The sequence below is a fragment of the Lepisma saccharinum genome, chromosome 1 (assembly GCF_977018435.1).
Source record: "Lepisma saccharinum chromosome 1, izLepSacc3.1, whole genome shotgun sequence".
NCBI classification, from domain to species: Eukaryota; Metazoa; Arthropoda; class Insecta; order Zygentoma; family Lepismatidae; genus Lepisma; species Lepisma saccharinum.
The window spans coordinates 30,767,266-30,794,546 of record NC_139229.1 but is presented as its reverse complement, the minus strand read 5'-3'; the positions used below and the strand labels follow the sequence as shown (position 1 = coordinate 30,794,546).

The 27,281-nt window shown below is 36.6% G+C and overlaps 2 protein-coding genes across 3 annotated transcripts in view; one reads left to right on the top strand and one right to left on the bottom strand.

The window, feature by feature from the left end:
* Positions 1-7,819: 7,819 nt before the first annotated feature.
* LOC146002490 (uncharacterized) lies at positions 7,820-8,365 on the top strand. Its single transcript, XM_083140412.1, has one exon. It carries the CDS (start codon positions 7,820-7,822, stop codon positions 8,363-8,365), a length of 546 nt encoding a protein of 181 aa, XP_082996538.1.
* A 909-nt stretch (positions 8,366-9,274) lies between these two features.
* LOC145994298 (pleckstrin homology domain-containing family A member 8-like) overlaps positions 9,275-27,281 on the bottom strand; it is a 48,494-nt gene continuing 30,487 nt past the window's right edge. The window contains exons 7-10 of one of the 2 annotated variants that reach the window (XM_083130412.1): positions 17,321-17,541; positions 15,753-15,942; positions 13,110-13,242; positions 9,275-10,039 (exon numbers count right to left, since the gene is read on the bottom strand). In XM_083130412.1, the coding sequence (XP_082986538.1) occupies positions 9,854-10,039; positions 13,110-13,242; positions 15,753-15,942; positions 17,321-17,541 (730 nt within the window). In that variant the 3' untranslated portion in view covers positions 9,275-9,853. The remainder of the gene's footprint in view (positions 10,040-13,109; positions 13,243-15,752; positions 15,943-17,320; positions 17,542-27,281) is intronic. The other variant, XM_083130405.1, reaches the window with a different exon arrangement.

The following is a 27,281-nucleotide window of genomic DNA, read 5'->3' as shown; positions in this document are numbered from 1 at the left end:
AGCCTGTGGGGTCACTTCCATTTTACTTACCCTTGTATACACTTGTGTACATTTCGTAAAAACTATAGTGTAAAAATGCTTGCATAAGCCATGAAGTATGCTATGCTGTTTTTCAGATTTAATTCCATTAAGAGGAAGTTTTTCTTCTATTCGAACAATTTAGCCTCTAGTGAACTAATCAGTTTTTCAGAATTTGCAATGATGTCATGGTTTGTTGAAACTGAACACATTGTAAGAAAATCTTAATAAACACATTGTAAGAAAATCTTAATAAGTGTTAATTCTGCATTACACTTGTTGGTTTTAACTTTAAATAAAACTTACAGAGTGAACAGAAGGTGAATGTGAAACTTTTGGAACATAAAACATGCTTTAAAAATGTATAACCTATCTCCTGTGTAAGTGTACTACACTTCTGACACTTGTTACTGTTTGTATGTCAGGATTCGTAATAAATAAATCCTTAAGCATTCTTAAAAACTATTTTGGTGATGGCACCACTACAAACATCCAACATGAAATACACAAAAATATACTTCCCAGATGCTGTAGTAAAATTGTCACATACTTTTACTTTTCCATACACCAAATAATTATGCTAATCTTTAAAATGAGGAGCATTGCTGAAACATGAATTGTTTATGTTTAATCTTTAGTGGACGGAGCCTCACATGGATTTTTACCCTCTGCAGAAGGGGGACTTTTAAAACACGTGCTTTTCTTCAGAATGACATGGCTCTTAGAAGAGGTAATATTTATACATTCTGCTACCCAATAATGAGTTAAAGGAAAAAAGAAGAAAATTAAAAAAAAAAATGGTTTTCAGCATGTTCCTGCGGCCACAATAGACTGAAGTGAATGGAAAAATGTAGCATGTAGCAGTGGTACATTCCTACAGCCATGCAATGTTTTGTTAGAAACAGGCGATATTTCTTGGGGGGTGGGGGTAACATTGTATAAGTGGCAGTGTATGGAAATCATTTCCAGAATTTCACTTCTAGTACGGCCCTATGAATGCTGGATGGACCAAATTTGGAGGGAAGCATGACAAAAGGCAATTTTTTGAAGATATGTAATGCCCGTACCCAAATTTTGAAAAAAGAAATTATGCAAGGTTTCTGAAAGCTGTAATTTCGGCAAATTTCGAAAATTTGGCATTTACCCCTAGGTTCTCACTGGACCTCTAATTGCAGCACTTGCTTAATGTGTTATTTTTTACTCATTATTACATGTAAAAGTGAAATATAACAGAAAAAAGCGGTGGTTGAGGAGTTATAGGGTAAAGGAGGGTAAGGGTACGCGGGTGGCTAAGAGTACTATTGGCTTTTCCCAAAGGTTGATAGCACTGATCGAGATAATTCTTCCACCACGCCAGTCGCTGGGAAAGTCTAGTGCAGCAGTACCACAGATATTCTTGCTCCCGCATTTTGTCTACGTATGATAGGTAAGTGAACATTTTTTTGCTTTTCGTTATAAAATTTCGCATGTTAAACGTAAGATATATGACCATGTAAGTATGGTAAATTCACGAAGTGCATGTAATACGAAGAATATGCCTTATTAGACAATGCACAGGTGAGGCAGACCTGTTTCTGTCTAAGCAGTGCACCCCTCTGGTGATTGAAATGAGAAGTAGTGTAGGCAGTGGCGGATTACCAATTAGGCCCACTAGGCACGTGCCTAGGGGCGGCAAATCTTTTTTCCAGAATATCAAGAATAATAAAAAGTGTCTTACGTACACAGTGACAATTTAGACCTATGAAACCAATGTTTCAAATCAACGGTTTGCAACACTTTCGCTTCATACGAAAGAAACCTTGATGTATCGGATTTTTGTGTTATCGAGAAATGTTTCGTTGCTCTGCCTCCTTCAGGTGCCAATCAATTTGTTTTTAACCCATGCTGTGGCTTTTATCACTTACAATGACAATGCAAGCCGCCCAGCCTTTGTTGATTTGTTTTTGTAAATACATACCCCTCGATCTTCCACTAAGCGTTTGTTAATGGCCAGGCAGGAAATAAGACTGATTGTTTGAAACTCGCATTTGTAACAATGCCAGTCTTAAAAAGAAATAAACACATAAACACTGCTGATAAGTGAGTGAGTGAGTGAAGCTTTCGCGTGGACCGCAACTAGTTTTTGTCTTACTGGATTCTCTGGCTGGTGCACTCAGTTTGTTGCTAGTGCATTTGCGATTTGGTGGTTTTTTTTTTATGCAGCAGGCAGCATGAAGCGAACAAAGTTAAGTGGGGCGGCTTATCGTAAACTTGCAAACGAAAAGCGTGAAAGTGATGCAACCTTACAGAAAAAGCTTGGTACAGTGGACACGTTTTTAAGGCGAAAGGAACAAGTGATTTCCGAAAGCAGTCCAAAAATTGAAGTGGAAGCGGCTACATCGAGTGAACTCTGTGAAACGCAAAATGTCGAAAATACTGTGGGTTTAGTGGAGGAAGAAAGTGCACCTGAGATAGTGTCTCCTCAGTTCGTAGGAGTTCCTGATTGTGACAGTGAGAGTGCAAATTTCGTTAGTGACGATCCTGCCGAGTGGTGTCTGAATGAGTCTACAATTGACATTCTTCTAAGACGTGGAATTAATCAGAATGCTGAAAACTATTTTTCTAAATCGCAAAGACTCATAGCAGGTAAGACAAGATTTTTTAAATAATAGTGTTTTTTTCGTAAACTTGTAAATGGCGAATCAATTTTGCGGAATTATTTGGTATATTCGTGCAGCACTGGTGTTGTTTATTGTGCATCATGCAGGTTGTTCAAGGGCAAGACAAACATCGCAACTCACGGCATTTCAGACTGGAAAAACATTTCAAATATTCTAGCATCACACGAAAATTCTGAAGAACACAAAAACTGCGAGTTGGCAATCTTAACAAGGCAGAAATCTGTTGGGACCTTGGGGAACCATTTTCAATCAATATTCAGACGGAACTTACGTACTGGGTCAGTGCAAATAAGTTACTACTTTTCTTTTGAGAAGGGTGCACATTAAGTTTGTGCCTAGGGGCGGCGAGGAAGCTTAATCCGCCACTGAGTGTAGGTGGAGGGCAAGAGTTCGCATTTCCATGCGTGCGTACCCTTGGGCAACAGTTTGTAATGAAAGATGTATGTAGGTTGTCTAAGGTGAGCATTGTACATACCTTGCAGGTAAACGAGTATGAAATGTTTAATCAGGGTGGCTACAGAGAAGCAGAAAGGAAATTTCCTGGCTTTTCCCGGTGTTCCAGGTCTGTCGCCATCCTGTTAATGTACACGTGCATATGAAATCGTTACATATAATTGTGAGTAAAATTAAATGTAAATTGTATGAAAGATGTCTACGTGTCATACCATGTACGGCTAAGGAATGTTTTTATTGCAGAGAACAAAGATGGGAATGTATAAAAAGAAGACAGAGAGGAAATTGCAGTTTACGGAGGAAAATCTCCAGGAGGCAAAGAGAAGAGTAGCCCAAGGTGAAAGCAAGCGGCAAGTCACGCGTACCATGGGAGTGAATGAGTGCACATTGAGGAAAAGATTGAAGCAGGTATCTAAGCCCTTTTTACGACATCAGTTCCTTCACATGCTCTTACTGCAGAGTCCGGTCAATTACAGGGAGGTTATTTCAGTCGTTCACCGCCAGAGTGACGGCCGTTCAGCGGACTCTTCATGCAACAGGTCCCGGCAAATTGCGTTCAGGAAGTCCGTAACAGAAACAGCTTGTTTTCTAATGTTTCCACTTTTCACAATTACAGTTACAATTACAATTGAAATAAGCACGTACCTTGTCGCAAGTATGCTGGAAAAGGTGTCCTCTCAAATACAAATATTTCTGGCACCATATTTCTGACATCTAATCTTAGATTAGTCATCGCTACTTTATCCTCAGTTGTCGCGACAGCGCCGGCAGCTTATCGGGGGTTGGGTGAGTTGTCAGCCGCGAGAGGGCGCTTCATACTGCACGTGTCGACAGTGATGCCAACCGTAGGGACATGTCCCTAAGCATAGGGACTTTTCACTAAATTTCGCCCGCGTAGGAACGTAGGGACAGATTTTGCCAAATGAGGGAAAACGTAGGTACTTTTTTCAATCTCGGTAAATGACATTTTATGAATTAGTTTATCTGGATACTTTAGCGAAGAGGAGAAAAAAGAACTAACTAACAAATCTCCATCAGAATTTTGGAACATGTTATCGGTTACCAAAAACTTTCAAGGCAAGTTCCTTTTTGAAAACATTTCCACTCTCGCGAAAATAGTGCTAACATTGCCACATTCTAAAGCGGAAACGGAAAGAATATTTTCAATGTTAAGTGATACAAAAACAAAAAAGGGAAATAAAATGGGACCAGAATCGTTAAAGACTGCAGGAAATACAGCATCACCAACCAACATCTATCTCTGCACAGCAGCAGCATGTATGACTTCAAATAACATAATCAACAGTAAACGACTCAACGTTATTCATTAGGGGTGTGCGGGATCCTTTACTTTAAAAAGTCGTTAATTCTCGACGTTTTCTGCCTTGTAAGTTTCTGGAACTTATCGAAAATTGTAAGTTTTTATTCTAGAAATGCAAAAACAATCACTTAAAGTGAAAATGACTTGTAAAATTCGAGATTTCCAGTGCTTCGGGAAATTTCGAACATTTCCCGTCCCGAAAATTTTCCGACTTGGTCGGGAAATTGCAAATTTTTCAGTCCCGAATGTCGGGATTTAAAAAAATTACCGTCCCGATCCCGTCCCGACCCAAAAAATTCTGTCCCGCACACCCCTATTATTCATTAAGGCAAGAATTTACAATACCGGACCCTTCTGTAATTTCTATGCTACGTCTTATACTCAAAAAAGGTAAAGTGCTCCCCTGTGCTTAGCACCACGCCATGAAGGCGTATAGGGGGTGTGGGGGTAACGCCCCACACTTTCTTGATCCGGTCGTGATTGGGGGTGATGTGATCAGCATGACGCCCCTGACCGCCTTTACCCCCCAGGGTTTCCCCCAGGTACCCATGTTATTCAACGCTGGGTGGGCGCCAGGGCCGCTTCCATCGTTAGAAAAGTTCCCACGAAATAATTATTCGTGATGATTTATCTCAAGTTAACATGTTGGGGTGAGGGGGAAAAAATGTTAATTAACGTGTAGAAGTTGTAAAATAAGCATTTCAATTCTCGCAATGATTCTCCGTATACAAGTATGGTAGCCATATTTGTTGATATGAACAAATTACAATTAGTTACGCTGTCTACAGCGTTGCCACACTGTTGATTTCATACTTGGAGAGCATGGATTGTGTAAGAATAGCGGAAGAGAACAGTAAAAAAGTTGTTAATGTTATACAGATTGTTAGGTGGAGTGTGCAGGAGGGCTAATTAATAAACTTATTCATTTCAGTATATTGCCCAAAGAACGTGCTTACATGTGACAGCGACAATCACGATGTAGAAGAACTGATTTGATTACAGGTAAATTTGGCAACATTACATCAATAATAAAATTGCAGGATACTAAAATGGCGTCTTCGATGATGTTAAAGTGCTACGAAAAAAATATTTTTTATCGGTTCGTAATCACAATTACCGCAAAACCATTCAGGAATAGCCCCACTGAGCATTCTCGGTAAGGTTAGGTTAAGTTAGGTTAGGCAAGGCAAACATAGTTAAAATTTGGGCTCGAAAAACGGGTAGCCCAACAAACCATTGACGGATAGCCCCACGAACCATTCACGTACAAAAAAGGTAAAGTGTTCCCCTGTGCATAGCACCATGCCATGAAGGCATATAGGGGGTGTGAGGGTAACGCCCCACACTTTCTTGATCCGGTCGTGAGTGGGGGTGATGTGATCAGCATCACGCCCCTGACCGCCTTTACCCCCCAGGTACCCATGTTATTCGACGCTGGGTAGGCGCCGGGGCCGCTTCCAGGTACGGTTAGGTTAAGTTAGGATAGGCAAATGTAAATTCGCTCCTTCATTAATTGTGGAAGCACCGAGCAGAAAGATTTGGTAAGTAAATGTGTATATTTTATCTTCTGTTTTGCATGCTCATGAGGTGATAATTTTTTTAGTCGCTTTACTTGGCGTAGGGACATTTGGTCAGTTGTAGGGACATTTTGACTACGTCTGTAGGGACATTGCCGAAAAATGGTTAGCAACACTGTCGGCTACCAGACGTCAGTGTACGTTCATGTTCACTTCTGTTTGCGTTTATCAGTACACGTGTTGCTTATACTGTGTTATTGTAATGTGCTACTCATGGCCAGTGCTTTATTGTGTGTTAATTGTTATTCATTCATTAGTTATGTCGTTAAACAAATATAGTCTTGAACAGAGAGTTTTTATGTACGATAATTACGTAAAAACGAATTCTTGCAGAAAAGTGGTCAGGGAATTACGATAGACAGGATCTCTTGAACCTAAGAAACGTGTTGTATTGCTGTTAAAGGAGGTCATTTTCAACATCTCTTATAACACAGGAGGTTAGTGATCATCATTATTATTACTTTTAAATATAATTTTACGCTTTCGGTTTGCTTTATGCGCCGGGATGCTGTCTTCCCTTTCTGACAACTGACGATAAAGTAACGATGTCTAATCTAAGATTTTCTGTCAGAAATAAGGTGCCAGAAATATTTGTATTTGGGAGGACACCTTTTCCACACACACACAGCATCCTTGCGACAAGGTACGTGCTTATTTCAATTGTAATTGTGAAAAGTGGAAACTTTACAAAACAAGCTGTTTCTGTTACGGACTTCCTGAACGCAATTTGCCGGGACCTGTTGCATGAAGAGTCCGACGAACGGCCGTCACTCTGGCAGTGAACGACTGAAATAACCTCCCTGTATATTTTTAATGAGGCTAAACATCACTTAAATAACAGCCAATAATAAGAATTTCAATTATAACAAAGTCAGTTATGGAGTCCTCTCAAGGCCTATACGATAAATGTAACTTTCGTTGTGTGATAATGAAATGATCGTTTTATAATTAAATAGGCTACTTATTTATTTCCTAGAATGTTCACAACGAAATATGATTATTTTATGATGGAGTAAATTTTTCTCTCATTGAACCCGATTACCTCCTTCAAATTCCACTGAAAGCCTACTGATATTCAGAATTGAAAAATGTTTTAAGCATGCCCACATCGTCAACGCCACACACATTTTTTTCTGTAGCCTATTAGGTTGATGATGCAATAGCCTGAACACTTTTTGTGGCTCCTTGAATTGCAGAGTTACTTTGCAAGCCAACGTTATGCTTTAGAATTGAGTATTCATTTTACTACTTTCTTATTCCCAGAAGTGCAAATGAGATTATTATTTACCTAGCCCTAGTAGTTTTGAGTAATTCATGACTTAACCTTGTAGGGACAACATATCAGGCATAATGTCTCGAAAATGTAACAAGCTAGCTCACTTCAAATAGCATGAGGTGTCTTCAAGACACGTTTCTTTCCACTTAAAATTCATTGGAGTGTGGTGGAGAGAGTACTTTAGCCCTATGTGCTAAGTGCATTTGTGCATGAGTTTTTCTTGTTTTGTCATTTCAGGGAACAGTTCCATCATCCCTTGGTCGATTTAAAATGGTCTTCAACACTACCCAGGAAAAGGAGTTAGCTGCCCATTGCACAGACCTCAACGCAAGATTCTATGGCTTAACGTGCAGGAAACTGATGCAAGTCGCTTACCAGTTTGCTGAAAGTCATCTGGTTCACACAAGATTTAATGAAGAAAAAACAGGTAGCAGGTAAAGACTGGGTAACCAATTTCTGCAAGAGACAAGGTTTATCTCTACGTACACCAGAACAGTGCAGTTTACGTCGGGCAATGGGATTCAACAAGACTGATGTGAACCATTTTTTTGGCAATTTGCGCAGGTGTTTTGAAGAACGGCCCCTGCCTCCTCCCGGAATCTTCAATATGGACGAAACAGGAATATCCACTGTGCCCCCCAAGTCGCCAAAAGTCGTCAGCCCAAAAGGACAACGAGCGGTCTGCAAAGTGTCCGCAGGGGAGCGTGGCCAATTGGTCACTATCGTTGGTTGCGTCAGTGCTACTGGTTTTCCTGTTCCGCCTGCCATGATATTTGCAAGGAAAAGACTGAACCCTGCCCTCTTTAACAATGCTCCTACGGGAACACTTTCAATGATTTCAGACAGTGGTTACATGACTGCAGATCTGTTCCCTGAGTGGCTCAAACATTTCACCTATCATGTGAAACCCACTGCTCAAGATCCTGTGCTTCTGATAGTTGACAACCATTCATCTCACTGTTCACTACCTGCAGTTCTATATTGCCGAGAAAATTTTATCACGTTACTTTCTCTACCCCCCCTCCCCCAACAAGTCACAAGCTCCAGCCGTTGGACGTAGCAATCTTTGGCCCCCTTAAAACTGCCTATGCAGCAGAAGTCGAAAAGTGGATGGTGAATCACCCAGGAGAGATTGTTTCTCAATATGACATTGCTGGATTATTTCGAGCAGCTTACAGTAGGGTTATGACCGTGGAGAAAGCTGAACGAGCGTTTGCTTGTACGGGGATTTATCCCTTTAATCCGGACATTTTTACGGAAGAAGACTATGTTTCTGCTAATGTTCACACCACACTTACGCCAATCGTAGGAGGTGGTGCAGATTTGATTCCAGGGAGGCTTGGCAGAACCCCAGATAACGAACCATCAACGTCAACGTCTACTAAACCTTGTCCTACTCCATCGGCGAATGCCAGTGTGTCTCAACCAGGGGAAGTGGGTCTGTCACCAATAGAAAAGCCTGCACAGAAGACTCCTTCCGGATCTAGGAAAGGGGGGTCATGTGAAATTCTCTCGGGATCACCTTTTAAAAATAAGTTAGTGGATAGGCAGAGCACCAAGAAACAGCAACCCCTTCAGAAACTAACAAAAAAGCCATTAAAGATTGTGCAACGTCAACAAGATAACACACAGGCGGTTGCAGATGAAACCGAAATTATCTGCGCTGGGTGTGGAGAGTCCTTTGCTGACGACTGGGTTCAGTGTGGGGTGTGTCATGAGTGGTGGCATGAACAGTGTTCTGATTACATTGGACATGGACCATATGTGTGTGATAATTGCTAATGCGTACTCTTGAACGACCTGTTTAGTACTCTTAGCCGCCTATGTGTCCAAGAGTACGCATGTGCTATCCTTTCATATCTTTTCTGTAGTTTTTCCTTTTACAGTTACTTTCTTTGATTTCTGAGCAATGATTACTAAAGGGTTAATAAACATTGTGACAAACTTTCATGTGTATCTGTGATTTACCTTACTATTTACACGGCCTCAAACGTTAGGTGTGTACTCTTGACCTCCTTTACCCTAGCCCTTTTTGTAAAATCTATCCCATAATACTGAGTGAAATATGATACTTTTTCAAACTTCGTTTGTTAATAGTAGTAACAATGGATATATTGGTTTGTAGGCAGAGTATGTCATACCTTCACATGTATACTAATGAACAAAAGAGACTGAGCCGAAATATCATGTGTAGTTTCAAGAAATAGCATGTTAATTGCTGCCACATATCGAGCTGGGAAAACATTTCCGGCTGCTAAAGGTTAAACATATGTAGCATATCTACTAAATATATATGTATATATCTGTAAGTCAAATTAAATACACACCTGAGAATGTACTACCCTTCTGGCACTTATGTTACTGTTCGTATGTCAGAATTCATAGTTTGGTGATGGCACCACTAAACTCTTACAAAAGTCAACATGAATTTTTTCCATGTCGAAGTAATTATGCTAATCTTTAAAATGACAACCATTGCAGAAATATCAATTATTGATGTTTTAAGGCCTACTGGTTCATATTCTGTCAAGCACAGTGTTAGAAAATGTTATCTGTGAATGCAATTTTCCTCGTAGAATTCCTCTAGAGATTTGAGCAGAACTCCCAGAATTGTAATGTACATCCGAACATCTTCCATTAGTTGCTTCTTGAAATTTGGCTTCTTGACATCAGACAAACCCAGCGCCAGAGATGTGATGAAATCCTCGCGTGTTGGAGCCCCTCTAACAGACACCTGCAAAAAAAATTATAATAATAAATGTTCTGCCACTCTTGGCTCATTGCAATGATGAGGATAAGTGATGATATGATGAACACTTATGACCAGGCCAGGATTCGAATCCAAGACCCCTGGCATCACAGCTCTGACATGGAGGTCAGCATTTTGTTAATATGATTTAAATGTTGGAATCATTACAAATACTCCTAACTTTTCTTGTACATTTCTTATTTTGTGTAGCTTTTCTGTCTCTTCTGGTTATCTGTGACAATGAGGAATAACCCTTTCTGGATGAGACTTAGGATATCCCCAGTTTTTTAAAAAAAATCATAGAAAATATGTTGTCAAGTGCGTTATTATTCGACATTTTTTTTTCTAAAATCTACAACACTTCCTCTTTCCACAGATAAGTAATATGTTACATTTTATATAAATTTTCTCACATTTATGAATTTTTTCTGTAACAATTTTTTGAAAGTAAAAAAATATAACACTGCATGAAAGTTACTGAAAACATATTTCGAAGAGCCAATAAAAAAAAAAATTCATGAAAATAACAAAAACGTTCTATCAGGATTGAAATCATCACTAACTGTGAAATTCAAAGCGGAACCATTGTAAGAAATTTCCACAATGTGGGCTATTTTCAAGAGTATAAACAAAAGCGCAACATAATTAGACACAAGTACAAGTAAAATTCAGCAACGAAGAAAACATGGCATCAAGCAGTTCAAATTTGAAACAGGTGGTTACAACACATGTGCACAAGAGACATGGTATGATTATAGCCCTTGACCAGGCATGTAGCCAGGGGAAGGGCTAAGTGGGCTGAGGCCCCCCTGAAATCCTACAAATATCTAATTTAAATATTACTTTTATTATTAATAAATTAAATAAAGTTATACCCGCAGTAAAAACTGCATTAGATCGAAAAAAGTTTAGTGTATATTAGAGGAACCAGGTTAAATTTTTTATATTCTGTCATTTCATCCAAATCATAAATGGATCACAGCTTCCAAAACTTATAGTTTTCTTTGTGAGAGGTCACAGAATATAAACTTTATGAGTAAAATTTACCACAACTGTTAAAGCCTTTTTTGAACGATTGTGTAAAAGTTAATAACAAAATACAATAACTATGATTATCAGTACACTAACTACAAAATATAAGAAAATTAATGCACAACAATTGTGTTAGATATTTACTGATACTGTGGATTGAGTAGCAGTCTAATAACAATAAATTTGGATTGAAATTGGTATATTTTTAATAACTTATAACAGTTATTATTGTAAAATAACAATAATTATTATTGTCACTTTTATTTGTACTAATCAAGTTTTATCTATGGCCTGAACCCCTCTAGAAATATTTATCGTGACGCCCGTGCTGATAAGGGATGAGTCCCCCCACCAAATAGAATTTTGGCTACGGGCCTGAGTCCTTCGCCGCTCATCTTATTGGACAGTAATTCTATGACAGGCAATTCTTGTCCCTCATCCGGAAAGGGTCAACAATGATTACATGGAATTGATGGATACTTGCTAAGGAGTACCCATGCTCTGCTCAGGGAAGGACTTGAACCTGGAACCATTTTATGGTTAAGATCATTACTCAAATACTCAATGAGAAAATGTATTTGTTGGAACACAACAGACACATGCCCAATTATAGTGTTCAATACAGAATTACACTATTACATAAACAAGAACATAATTAAGATAATTAACAAGAAATATGAATGATTTAATATACACTAGGAGTATGGCATTTTCATATACAATTTACATTTAATAACAATTATGAAAAGAGAAATTCAATTACAATGTTATAGAGACATTATAAACACAGAGGTAATACAGTCAAAATGAAACTCAATTGCAGGATGTAACCTTACAAGTTAACCACATACAAAAATTCTACGAACAGAACCAAAGTTACAGTTTCATCTAAACAGGTCTATGATTTTGTTGTTTTCAGAAACTACATCAAATAACTTGTACATTCTCCTCATGGGTTCAACTTCAGCCATTTTGGTTTTTCTGAAGAGGTCATTTTTGGGCCTTAACACACAAGTTTGGAACATGTAAGAGCAGATAAGAAAAACTAATGTAAGAATACCAAAATGCAAAGACAGTGGGGGGAGAAACCAACAATGGAAGATTTTATGCTCAATTAAGTGATCAGTGCAATGACTGATGAAAGGACCGATTGATGATGTAGTTTTTTGTATCACTCAGAGGCATGCATCATTTTGCTGGTGGTGTTAAATCTACATTATTTGATTTTTCTCTTCTTCCATAGACTCTTGATTAAAAGGGCATACCTAGGGTGACCATATGTCCCGTTTTGACCGGGACAGTCCCATTTCGGAGACGTGTCACGGTCATCCCGTTTATATTTTAAAAATCCTTATTATGTCCCATTTTATAAATATCAAGAACTTAGCTCAAAAATTAATTTAAATTTGAGACATTTCATGCTAAAAGAAGTCGATGGCATATTTTTATACCAGATTCATAGAAATTTAGTTTTTATATTCAGATTTGCTTTTTCTGCCACTTTTGGCTAATTGTGCTTTGTGCATAATAATCCAAATGGCACAATTTCATCGAGAAGCTTCGAGCAGGCAGCAGTTCACTGTTTAAGTTAGCTTCGTGGTTTTTATTGTCTTCTGTTGGTTCCATTATTTCTAGAGCAGTGAATAAGTATGACCAAGAAGCGTACATGTAGTATCAATGCATGCCTGCACAAAAATTTAAATTCCTGCATCTCGAAACAAATTCGAAAGAAAATTCCTAATGAATCGGTGAATGCTAATATATTTTCTACTTTAACTAATAATAATAATAATAGTTTTATGATTCCCGATTTTTCAGAAACGGTAAAGTGACTTCCTTGAGATGTTCCGTTTTGGGGTCAAAATATTATGGTCACCCTAGGCATACCCTTCTCCAAAATAAGCAAAAAAAAAAGTGATTTTGTTAAGTTTTGAATCCAGCAATGGTACGCTAAAAGTTAATGTAAAGGTCATATAACTCTTGGCTTTGTTCATCATTTTAAGTTCTGTTCACTTAAACTTACCGCAAACACATTCCGTGTCATCCAACCGTGATGTAGCTTCAGAGTTCTGTTATAGGCCACCAAAGAACAGGTACTCATATCTGCTTCACTGTCCACAAATTCTTCAAGCAGCTCCCGGATAAATTTGAGTTCCCTGTTAAACAAAATAAGAATTAGTTGCTTCAAATGAAAAGTATATTTCAAATAATTAACTAAGTGATTTTCCCCACTTAATTTTATTGGCTTCTCTCACGAGAGTAGCACAATTTTTTCCCCCAACTTTTGATAAAAGGAAAATCTGTGCTGGAAAATTGTTAATGGGAAACAATATTGAAAAAACAACTTCAATGTACCCATCACTATGTACAGGGTGGACCATATTACAAGAATGGGTTTCAGTAGTTCATAGCTTTTATTGTTTGTATTTATGCCCATTACATAGGGGAGATTTCTCAGAAATGTAATTTTCACATGAACGTGGGCAATAATTAACACAGACATTATGAACTTTTGAAATCCCTACGTGACTAACGGTCCATCCTGTAACTATGACTACTGTATTCAAAACATAATACTTTTCTTGCTAAAATGTTATTGAAAATTCACATAGCAGAAAATTTATGATTTTGTGGCAAGTTTTACAAAATATATGCAACATGTGGCAAAATTTATAATAAAAAAATCATGTAAACTACTACGTTAGCATTATTTTGCAAATTTGTATTCACAAAAAAACGTTCTGAGCATGTAATTTATTCATATCAATTTCTCAGCGGTTTTTTGTTTACCATTTTTCAGTTATTGAAGGTAATGAGATTCTACTATACAGGGCACAGGTTCAAAATCTGCAAGTGGTTTCAGTTGGCCTTCCCTGTATAATATGAAAACACAAAAAAATGATGTCAAAAAATATATATGCACAAAGGCTATTTTGGTTTCTGAACAAAACTTCAGTTATAGAGCAATGTAATGTGGCAAAATTTTAGGCTCAGTCACTCCATGCAATGGCTTATCTTGACACAATTTGGTTTCAAATGCCAGTGTTTGAAAGTAATAAGTCACTTGTAACACAGTTACTTTTTCTTGCACGTCCCACTTTCAACAGCAACAACAGGTACTCAAAATGTTCCTAGAATTTCCCTCCATATGGGGAATCACAGGTAAGACAATGGACACATTGATTGTTGTGTGTGTGTTTGGGGGGAGAGGGGAGCTTAGCATGTCTGCTCACAGTTGCAACAGGTTTGGACACGTTTCGGCATGCAGTGTCTCAACTATTCCATTTCAGTTAGATGTGAGTATTGGTAATTCAGTGTAATGTTACAATTTGACATGGTAATCCACTGAGCCACACAAATGGATTCATTTTGCAACAAATTGAAAGTGACAGCAGAACTTCAGAGAATTACAAAAGAAGCCTTCCACTGGTGTTTCTAACAATGGCAGGATCAATCAATGTGTGTGTGTGTGTGCTACATATGTTATTACTTATAACTCACGACCATATGCACTTTCCACAGGAAATATACCATATACGAGCAGCTTGGGAGTAAAACTTGATAACCCACAAACTGTTCAAAATTGAGTTAACATTGGATTCAGTTTCTGCAGACTCTACAGTTACAATAGTGAATGAAGTTCCTTCAGTAGCCCCTGACAGCCAGAAACACATGGAAACATCTGAGTAACCCATAATGCAATGGACGAACTTTCACCTAATTTTTTATCGGTTTCATACTTTTGTGGGCTATAAAGATTTACTTCCGAGCAGCTCATACAAAATATATACTATATCTTACAAATGTTCCAAATGCACCATGGCCGTTCAGTATCAGGCTTTGGGTTCAGGCAACAGGATGCATGCTGCTTCGAGTCTCCTGAGATTTCGATCAGTGTCCACCCACCATTCTGAGGAAACTGGGGGGCTATGAGTAGTATTGGACGATATATCGTCTAGATGATATATCGCGATATTGAAAAATTATCATCCAGGGGATATCAACTAGACGATATATTGTCAAGACATACACATTCCATGTCATCCATCCCTGATGTAGCTTTTAAGCAATATATCATCACAATATTTTGGCAATTTAAATCATGTCGATGATATATCCTCACAATATTTTGGTGATATATATATCATGTCAGCAATATAACCTCATGATATTTTGGCGATATATATCGTCGACAATATATCCTTATGATATTTTGGTGATATATATCATGTTGGCGATATATCATCACAATATTTAGTGATATATATCGTGTTGATGATATACCGCAGATATCATGATGCGGAAAAAAATATTGCATAATATCGTCTGTGACAATATTTTCTTGATGATATATCGCGATATAAAATTTCCGATATTGTCCATCCCTAGCTATAAGTAGCGTAACCAGTTCGTGGAAATGTACAACAACTAGGGGTACCTCGTGTTGACCACATGTCACCCCATAACTCATTGGATGATCGCCCACTTTGCTGAGGCATGTGGGAGTGATGCCGGCAGTCGGTAGGTAGGGCCTGGCCCTCAAGGACTGTTACACCATGGGGTTATTTATTATATTTCAACAACACATAAATCCTACCTCCACATCAATTAATGGGAAGATTAAGAATATCATCATGACATCTACGTGGCTAAATTAAGAGCTTACCTCTGAAGCCACAACAAGGCTTCGGTAGCAGAGTTCCTTTGTTGAAAACTCTTGTCTCGTACTTCACTCATAACAAGTGATTGCAATGTTGACAAGTTAGCAGGATCCTGTCCATGGTACTCGAGCAATTTCTGGACATTGTTCTGAAGATCAAGTTTGATTGTAGTAAAGGCTGCTGTGCCTAAAATGTCTGTAAAAAATAATAACAACAACAACTACAACAGGTTCTATGCATGTCATAAGTTGAAACTGTACTGGGTTATTCATAACCGCTGCCCCTGCAACCCCCACAATTCAGAGGGGCCCTGAGGTGCAGGGCACACACAACAATCACTTATGGTTAGCATCAAATACAGGTGAATATATGAATATCTAAGTTCACTGTTGCAGTAAATGTACTCTAGTAAGGAGTCATTTCAAGTGTGACGTTTATTTCAAAATTCCTATCAAGTTTGAGCTTTACAGTACACATATCTCAGATCTGAATGGCAGAGTGATTAGCACAGCAATATGATACAAGGACTCCCAGGTTCAAATTCCAGCCTGTGCATGGAAGATCTAAGTGAGTGTACGTTCATTAAATTTACCATATCATCACTCATTCTCATCTTTGCAATTAGCCAAAAGTGGCAGAAAAGGAAAGTAAAATAAACCAAACCAATCAGTCCACTCATTAAAAGTATATAATTGAGTAATTTATACATTGTTGATTTATACCAATGCCAGAACCACAAATGTGAAAATTTTGACATTCTCAATTGTCAGTATATACTTTTTAGCATGTAATGTTAATTGGACATTATCCATTTTTAAGTGTTTTAAACTATACTTAATCTAGCACCCCATTTCGAGAGAGTACCCACCTTTTATCAAGTAATCAAGTGACCAAATTTATTTTGGTTGGAATTGGACCTACGACAGACCTGTAATTTTACTACAAATCTATTGGTTAGAGCAACGGATTTTTAGTAGTAAAAATCCCAGGTCTGTCGTAGGTTCGATTCCCACCACCAGCAAAAGAAATTTTACCTGAAGACAAGAGAAGAGGTGTTATCACAAAAAGTAACGTTTGAATCAGTATAGTTTGAAAGCACTAGACCAGTGGTTCCTTGGGGTGCCATGGTTGGCTTACAGGGGTGCCACAAAATGTTCCAATATTTTCAATGAAATGACACTTACTTTAAAGTATGTGCTTGATTTAACTACACTAACTGAACATTGGAAGAGTTAGATAGGCCTACATTCTGACTTGGGCGCTGTGGAAAAATCTTGAAACATTAAGGGCATAGTGAAACGAAAAAGTTTGGGAACCCCTGCACTAGACAATGGATAATATCCAATTAACATTGCATGCTAATGTAGAACCATTGTCGCTAACATTCAGAGAATGATTATGTCCTTTTTTGACAGATTCCCATGGTAACTTATATGATCTAATAAACAGCCATAAGTAGGGACATGTTTTACTGATGACAACATTTATCCAAATGTACAACCTGTCTTTTGCAAGACCTTGAATATTTATGGTTTTGGAATTGGTATGACGATATGAAACAATCATTACTGACCTAGTAATGAAGCGATTGAAGTTGCTGCATCAAGAAATATCTGAGCTGGAATTCCACCATCCCTTTGGATCTGAATTTGAAGGAAGCTTGTCGGTAACTGATTGAAAAAATTCCGACAGTGGATTCCTGGAATTTCCCGTGACCAATACAGAGAATCTTCATTATCTGAGGCATCCAAGCCATCTGAATCTCTATCAGGACTGATTTCCCTATCACAGAGTCTGAGGGAGAATGAAATAACAAGGATAATTAGCTGTATTACAATACACTTGGTTCACTTAGTAATCACAATTCGCTCTATACAGCATTTTTGTCAAAGGTGCAGTTTGGCCAACACTGGACAAATATGCTGTGGAAATAAGGCAAATGCAGTACTACTATAGATACTTATTAAATTGTTAATCTGCATACTGAAATTTCTCTGAGTAAGCCATATATGGTACATGGTTACCATTATTTACCACTCACCCAGTACAGGGTGAATACTTATTTTTTCACTGTCTTTCATCGAAAAAATAATTATGTATGCATATGGATATTATAGATTTTACTCATACACTATGACTTAGTAACTCTGCATTGTGGTGAATAAAAAAAATAATCAAATGAAAGTACTGTACCTATTAGAGTTCTTATGTAATATCTAGAGCTGAGCTGATATCACTTTGAACAGATATCAATACCAGTGCCAATACTCCTACAGATTTGCACTGATACCGATACTTAAAAACTGTAAGAATTCAAAGCAGTTCAGAGTATTTAAAAATTTTACATAAGGTTTCCATTGGAACTACAACATGTCAATCTACCAGCGTTTGTTTTCCTTTAAAATATTCTTAATTTCACATGAGATATAATTTAATCCAAAATCCATTCTCCCTAAAAGGTTGTTGGTAAATAAAATACACTGTCCACACACTAATGGAAGATTTTATAATCTAATATTGAACAGACAGACAGAAATATTACCATCATGTGAAAGAGGGATGTTTGAAGTTTTGTATTGGCCTTGAATGCATTCTGTGTGTGTTCCACGTATGACACGACAGATGCCCAGGCAGTACTTCCATTCTTGCCAAATCCTCTCAAGCATGTTTTGTGTGAGGTTCCGATGGTGGTGTTGATGCACCTTTGCAATTCCGACAGTGTCTCTGAAGTTGAGGAACACAAACATTGTCTTTGAAGAAACCTCACAGCAAGAAATCGCTCACTGTGAGGTCCAATGACTGAAGATACACAACATGCTTGAGAAGGTATGGTGAGAATGGGATTGCTGCTTGGACGAAATTTAGACTTTCCAAAAACACTTTTTAAAACCCTACGACATCTGATAACTATCGGCTGGTACCGGAGATTAACAGATACTTTCTGATGCTGATGTGACTGGTATCAGCCAACACCAATACATTTTTATCAGCATTGGCTCAGCTTAGTAACATTGGTGGACGTCTGCAGGACTTTTCCAGGAAAGGTATTTACCCAGGTGCAGGGAGAAGGCAAAGAAGGCATATTTTCCACCCATAACATTGTCCCCTCAAAAATTACTCTTTCAGATCACAGGGACAAGCGACACATGTTGCTTGAGGATTTCAACAATCGTTACTATCAAATACCACGAAACCTTAACAATTACAGTAATATTTGGAAACAATTTCAAATACCTAATGAAACGTATGCAAAACTACTTTTCCATTTCCTTTTACGTTTAATGTTACTCGGTGGTAATGTAAGTCATACGAATAATAATAAAAATTAATTTTAAATTTCCCTCATTTGGAAATTGGAAAAAAACACAAATACTATATATTATTCTGATCTTATATTCTTCCACAAAGAAAATAACAAAAGAAAATGCGAACATTTACCAGGAAGACAAAACTTATCACATTAGTATGAAATTCATGAAGTACAGGAAACACAAGTTAAACAAATTTGTCATTTCATACGCAAGAAATTATACAATTTAGAAATAAGTTTGTATTAGTCATACATCTATGATTTTTGTGTATTTTATTTTGGAGCTACCTTCCATGCAGTGTAACTGAAACTGTGCCATTAATGTACAAACATGCATTTTGAAATGTTTACGAATCATATGAAAAGACAAATCACACTTGAAATATTGAACCTGTAATAGGCAAAAGTGCAGTTTCTACTGAAAAAAATATTTCACTTCATAGTTTTTCGAAAATATTTTATAATTCCACCACTCATACAACACTGATAACTGTTCTTCAGAATTTATTCATTATGTTTACTTGAACGAGTCTTCATACTATGTTGTAAATTGAAATATAATGTCTCTGAAACATTTTTCCTACATATCATGACACTGAGCAGTGCTGGGAGTGGACAGGGATGGCATCCCCCCCAAGATAACCCTCTGTTTCCATGTTAAAACATATGAGCAACCCCCCAGCAAACTCCAAGAAACACCCCAACAATCCCCTAAATTTTATTCACGAAGGCCAAATTTATGGTCATATTGGCTCTAAATTTACACTTACCCCCCCACCCTTTTTGAGAATTCTGGATAAACTCCTGCAATGATATTAAGACATAAAGAGAAGTAATAGTTTTTTTTCATAACACAATTAGAGAGGGGGAGAACATTTGCAAAAATGACACCTCTAATACCATTACAAAATAACACAATAGTTAAAATCAGAAGTTTATTTTTAACTTCATAGAGGTTGCATTTCCCATAGTATTAAAGAACTTCACATAAATTTTAATAATAGTGAATTTCTAAGAACACTCCTAATCATTTGCATGTCAAATAAATTAAGATACATAATCACAGAGATTATGACAAAAATATTCCCCATCAGATGGAATTATTTTCCATGTAGTCATTGTCCATGGCTGTCAAATTTATACTGAAGCCAATTTTAAGCTGAAGAAGCAAACTGAGAATATTATTTTAACACATTTCAAAGCTTCAGAAATAAATATGAAACCACAAGATTTATAGTTTTAAACCTTTTTTTAAAACTCATGGCCTGGTCAAGAATTTAGGGGGTATGGGCTATAGCCCTGGGCCATCTCAAAGAGGCTTCATGTGGGGAAAATTGCTTTGAAAAGTCACAAATATAAAGGGTGATTTATAATTCCATCTGGGATTTTGAACATTTAGAGTACAAGAACTATTAACACATACAGTAAAAAAGCACATATCAGTAGGTAAAGAATCTCTCCAAGTTTGGTATGTACCTTACAGGTGTTTGATATGTGCACCCATGGTAACATGGCAGACATCAATCCTGAAATGAAGCCAACATATAGTTTTGTATCGCACACGCAGCCAGTCCCCTTCAACTTGTTGTACCATGCACGAATTGTCTTCTCTGTAGGTGCTTCTGTAGATATTTCGTACAAAAATTTCCCCTATTACCGTCAGAACCAACTCACATTTAACGAAGTCCAAGATGCAGAATACTTGCTGTATGCCTAGTTCGAGTTAACTGCATTATACTGCCCCTTAGCAGCTAAATTTACGATTACATGATGGGGACTATTACAAGTGCAAACTTGCAGAGATTCTTTGTGCACCTTTTTGCTGTATGTGTTATTGTTCTTGTACTATAAATGTTTGAAACCCAGAGGGAATTATGAATCACCCTGTATATAGATAGACAGATAGATGAAATGTGGTAAAAATACAGAAAATATAAGAATATATATAACCATTTGAAGTAAAAGGCTAAACATTAGAATGATGTTAGTGCCAAGCCTGAACATAATTTGAAACCTTTCCATTCTTTGATCAATGGTACCTTCTAGATGGTATGAGAATGAACCTACAACATACCAAAAAACCAAAATGCTCTTACCAAATACACAGTAAAATATTTCTGAGCTGCAACAGCTCTATCAAAAACAGTTTTCGAAGTTAATGGTGATTAATTATATATAAAATGTTGACATGTGGCATTAGCTACATGCTCCTTTATCATTTGGTTTCAAAACTGATATTATGTCTGTCATACAACCAAATTGTTACATAGCTCTTTGTTACGAACCGAACTGTTAATAAAAATATATGTAAACAGCTTATTTTCAAAATCGCAAATACTTCACACACTCTGCAATGTGTAATGATGATTCGGTCTTACCAGGAAAAACTGATTGGCATTTAAACTAAACTTTAATTTTTTTGTGATCAAATACATTTCCAGTGGTCAATCTTTGGTATGATTAGTATGTACATTATATTGCTACATGCTCCACAGTTTGAACATTTACATCAATTTAAATTTATACAGGGTGTCACCGTTCAACAAAACTTTCACAGGTCGTGGAGGACAAGATGAACAAGCTTACTTGGTAATGTTTTGATCATTAAGGGTCTTGTTTCAAAGGTACAAACCCTTAAAAATGGTATTTTCTATCCTATATATATATGCAGTCATGATGTACAGGTTCATTGTTGCCACTGACATTTATTTTTTTTTCTGTGTGAAGAGCATACAAATTTAGTACACCATAGAGACAATGTGTGAATAATCAAGGGAAGGGCTGCTGTGTAAAGACTTCTATAAAAGTATATAAATCACCTCTTAATAACAAATTATAAAAGAGGACATGCATCATCATCATCATCATGATGCCTGTCTCTGATAGCATGAAATTGTTTCTGTAGAATATTATATACTGTGCTGTTACCCAACAAAAATGTAAATGTCAGTGTCAACCATGTATCTGAAGGGTCAAGGGGAAAAAACAGGTCTCGAAAAGGAGGGAGATAAAAGAGAGAGAGAAAGAAAGAAAGAGGAGAGGAGAGGAGAGGAGAGGAGAGGAGAGGAGAGGAGAGGAGAGGGGAGGGGAGAGAGAGAGAGAGAGAGAATAAAGAGAAGAGGAAAAGGAGTCCATTTTCTGTCATAAGCAAAGTAGTGGTGTTGATGCTGTGCAGGACTTTACAATATGCTTTCTTTCGTTTCATGCATTTGACACTTCCATTCATCAAACATTATGTTTTTTGTACATTTTCATTTACATTTTCAGTAATGATTTGCACTTAAAAGTTCATTTTCATTGGCCTAGCTGTTTTGCCCTCCTCTGATCCTTCATCTGTGCTGCATGGCTGCATAAATACAAGATAGGAAATACCATTATTTGAGTATTTTAGCATCGAAGAAACAGTCTCTTGATGAGAAAAATGTTACCAAGCAAAGTTGTTGTAATGTTGTAATGTTGAGTTACATCCTCTACACCGTGGGTCTCAACCTTCACAAGACCACAGCACAGTAAAAAAGTTATTTTTAAAAGTCGATGCCCTGATCCCAACAATTATACTCATAAATACCTTTATAATATTTTGAACTTTATACATTGATTAATATTTGCCCTTGAAATTAAATATTAATAAATAAATTATAGTAGAATCATAAAGAGTAATAGTTCAATTATGTCTAGGTTTGTTGACAAATATAAATACTTGTTAATGAAAATTGCTGCTCAAACTAAAATAATGAGTTTCAGGGGATCCTGTCATAAGAACCGGCAGTTGAGAAACACTGCTCTATGCCCTGTGAAAATTTGTCAATGTTGTGTAACACCACCCTGCACATCAGATAAAAGAAGGTAAGAAGTTTAAGCCAGGATGCAGAAAAGTCTTCCCTTTGTAAACAACGTATAATTTACTACCATCAAGAAATTTCAAATCTTACCCAGGTCAAATAAACAAATAAAAAAGCACTAATATTTAGAATACACATCACATTACTACTATGCAATAAACATACGTTTACATAACAAGGTATGTACATCTTTTTAAATCCAGAAACAGAATCTAAGATGGTGACAGCTAGTCATTTCTTAGAATCATGTCATGAGCAAATAAAACACAATTGCAATTATTAACATGTACCTAAAAGAGGACCCTCATCTACTCTGTGTAAAGTGCAGTGAAAGGTGTGCTAATAAAAACATTAAATTCACAACTGACATTAGTTTTCTTTGGCATTCAATTAACTAATCAACTACATCTTACACAGCATAAATAGTACCTGAAATTTTGTTATTGTTGAGTTTTTGATCCAAATTCACTCTCACTGTTACTACAGATATCATTTTTTTTAAAAAAATCCTGTTATCAACTTCACCTCTTTCTTGAGGTTTTGTTAGACCTTTGGTCTGTTTCACACACATTTTGCTAACAATTACTGTGATATTCGAAATCCTTGCCAGGATCCTTAAAAAAAAAGTCCTTATGAGGATCTAATACATTGTTCCCTGGATATTTGCTGGGAAGGGTGTTAGTATTGTGATGATGGATTGATTCATTTTAAGTAGTAAAACCAATAAAGGGAATATGAAGTTGTTAAAAAGTTTGTGGATATTTCCAAAGTCTTCATAATTATTGATATTGTAATACGTCTGAAGTTGATAAATACATGAACTGTATCATAATTGTGTAAATTCTATCAATACAATTGAGTACTAATAAAAATTTAAAGATATCAATAATGTAAAATGCCCTGATCATGGCAAAATGGCAAGCATTTAGATCAGAAAAAGTAAATGAATTTTGCTTCTATGAATAATAATGAAATAACATAACTTTTTACAATGAACCTAATTCTGTTTGCACAAATATCGTATCACATTAATTAAATTTTATTGCAAAGTTATTGATATGCTACTGGAAAACAATCAGTATGAGATGATTAATTTTTCCCACTTCGAATAAACATTTGAGGTGGAACCGAGAGTACCACGAGTTCATAAAGACACAACGAAATATTAGTTTAAATCATTTAACCCATCTGGTTGCCTCTTCACCGTGGCATGGTTCTTCATAAAATTATTATGTAATGTAAAATACTGGTGTACTTTATTTTCATGGTATGAAATGACCACAGATATTAGTTACTTGAAAAAGAAATATACAAAGGAAATAGATTTCAAACCAGCAGTTGCTTTTTCTAACATGTTATTCAATTGTGATAATATACAGCCATTAAAAAATTCCATGGCAAATGTTTCATAACCAATTACTGGACTATCAGGAAAGCAACTAAGATCAGTCATTATCGCTGATCATTAAAAATCATTGTTCATTCCTAAAATTAGTATTTTTAAGTATCAGAATGTTTTCAACCACCCTCTCTTTCATACACATGCACACACACACTTATAGTTAAAATTAATTGTATGTATACTTCTTAGAAAAATAAGTTAATGTTGGCAAACTGATATTAGTAAATAAATAGAAATTGTAAAACAATGTGACGAAAGATAAGGAAATACAATAACAAGCAAACAAAGGTAACCTTGTTCATTGTAACATGCTATGGAGGCATATGGGGGGGGGGGGGTAGGGCCCTACATATACATGATCTTGGCAATGTGGTCAGCACCATGCTCCAACCCTGTACTATTTATTGCCCACTGGGTGAACCCCAGAGCCACTTTCATGCAATGACATTGCATGAAAATTCCCACATGAAAGCATTCATCCTTGGAATTAACTTGGGAGGAACGTGAAAATAGTGTGGTAAACTGGAAGGTTGATGAGGATACCATCTTACAGATAGATCCTGTAACTTCGCGTCAAATTGGAAATACTTCTAAGTTTGATCTCATGTCTTAACACCCACTTGACCACAAAAGATGTTTTTGATGTTATTGTCAAACCAATTGTAAATAATGCTGTGAAGGGCTTCAACGGTATATGGTATATGGTATATGGTCAGACATCATTAGGCAAAACTTACACAATGATGTGAAATGCTGCTAGGCCAGGTATTATACCAATGGCCATTAATCATATATTTTTAGAGATAGAAAATGCACAAGATAGGGAATTTCTTCTGTGTTTATCTTATATGGAAATTTGCAACAAGAGAATAAGAGATCGTCTTGTGAAACATTCAAAGCACCTAAATCTGCAAGAGGTTCAGAAGGGTGTTGTCCCTGTGAAAGGTCTCACAGAATGTGTCATAAACTCACTGGAGAGTGCAACAAGGTGTATGCGGAGACAAACATGAATGGGAGAAGTTCATGCTCTCACACCATCTTCCATATAATCATCAATAGTAGGGGGAGGGAGGAGGATATGGAAGGAGCAGTCCAAGTGTTCCATGTCAACTTAGTTGATCTGGCCGGATCGAAGAACACAAGTCAAACTGGCACAACTAGAGAGAGGTTGAAGGAAGACTGTGCTATCAACAAATCTCTCCTCACGCTGGGACGTGTAATTTCTCAACTTAGTGACGGATGTGTGAAATATGCGAGTTTTCGTGACAGCAAGTTAACGAGGATATTGCATTCGTCATTAGGAGGAAATTCCGACAAAATACAACGCCATATGTACATACAGGAAAAGTTTAAAGTTCTATTACACAGGTTGCAGAAAGCAAACAAGAAAAAACATTTGAGAGTTTAAGCCTGTGCCAGAATACACTAAACTTTGAACCATTGCTTCATTATTATGGTTTGCACTGGTGATTCCTGTTTATTTATGGTGTTTCAACTGGGGATGGAGATAAAGGCCGTAAAATATGGGATGTTATACTTTGACAAACAGTATATGTGAAAATGTTTGTTGCTTCTAAATGATAAAAATTGCCATTCCTAACCCTGAAGTATTCTGTAACTTCCTTGAAAGAAACCTAAAGAAACACTCACATAATCTCCAACCTAACTAAATGCCTTGAGATGTAAGAGGGCATAATCTTGCCTGAACGTGACACAGGAAAAAAAACAAAACAAATACAGCATGGAAATAAAATGGTTCAAAGAGACATCAATGTTTCACAAATCTCCTCATCAGGAATCATAAAAGATGTAAATAATGAACATTAATTAGCTAATGTACTTGTTACTTTCCTAATTTACCCTTTCCAAACGACAGAAATCTCCAGACAGTTAAAAATTGTGTACAATATTATTATTATTATTTGATGTTTTGTTCCTGCATTTTGTTCAGGAAAGATGACAATGCCACTGAGGCTAAAATAATTCTTACAAATATTTTTTCTGGCATTCTTGTAGTGGAATAGGGGGCATGTAGTATCATTGCTACTTGTTCACAAGTTCTCATTAGGTAAGCAGCAAGTTGTTATGGTGACATGGCAATTAATCTTAATCTGATGACAAGACGACATGATATGTCAATCATGTGGCAAAATGTATTTCACTTCAATAATGATGTATATGTTTTATGAAATCAATGTTCAGAAAGATCAGTGCCTGAATAAACATACAGCTTCCGTTAAATCATATTTCTTACATGCATTTCACATAAACTGGATTGAATGCACTTAACATCATACTAGTTACTGGCAAGTTAAAAATATATACATTATTCATCAGTGACCAAATATTCATATGTGAAACACTGTGAAAAGTAAATAAAACCACCGGATATATATATTTCACTAATCAAAATTGTAAAATCAATATGTACAAAAAAAATTATGCATGTGATGCAATATTTAGCTGGCAAACAAGACAAAAAATATAATTAAACCAAACAAAGCAACTTTTCATTGTTCCACACTGTGTCTTTAAATTTAATAATGATACCAACAGGCATAACTGGATAAGTTTATCATCAATTGCACAGTAAAATCACAAAGCATGGGGTATATCAGATGAGTGATGTTGCAATAATTGAACATTATATTCACTGTTGCTAAAGGCTAACTAATGTCTACTTTACAATGCCCATACATCTACATTTACAAATGGCTTTCATATTCTAAGAAGTAACCAGATAAAGATGAAGTACAGAGCACCATTTTTTGGCCAAGGAGATGAAACATAATAAACAAAATCATTAAAATGCTCAATCCATTAGCACTGGTTCAATTATATTTATACATTTTTCAGGAATGCGACATATAATCATTTTCCTGTGATAAAAAAATATATATATGCAGAACAGAATCCACCACAGAAAATGTTGTAACTCTCTCCCATGTAAATTAAAAGAAAAACTGTTAAGTAGAGTTGT

Bases quoted from the DNA above. Each gene is read 5' to 3' on its own strand.
- LOC146002490 (XM_083140412.1), top strand. From the start codon at position 7,820: ATGGGATTCAACAAGACTGATGTGAACCATTTTTTTGGCAATTTGCGC.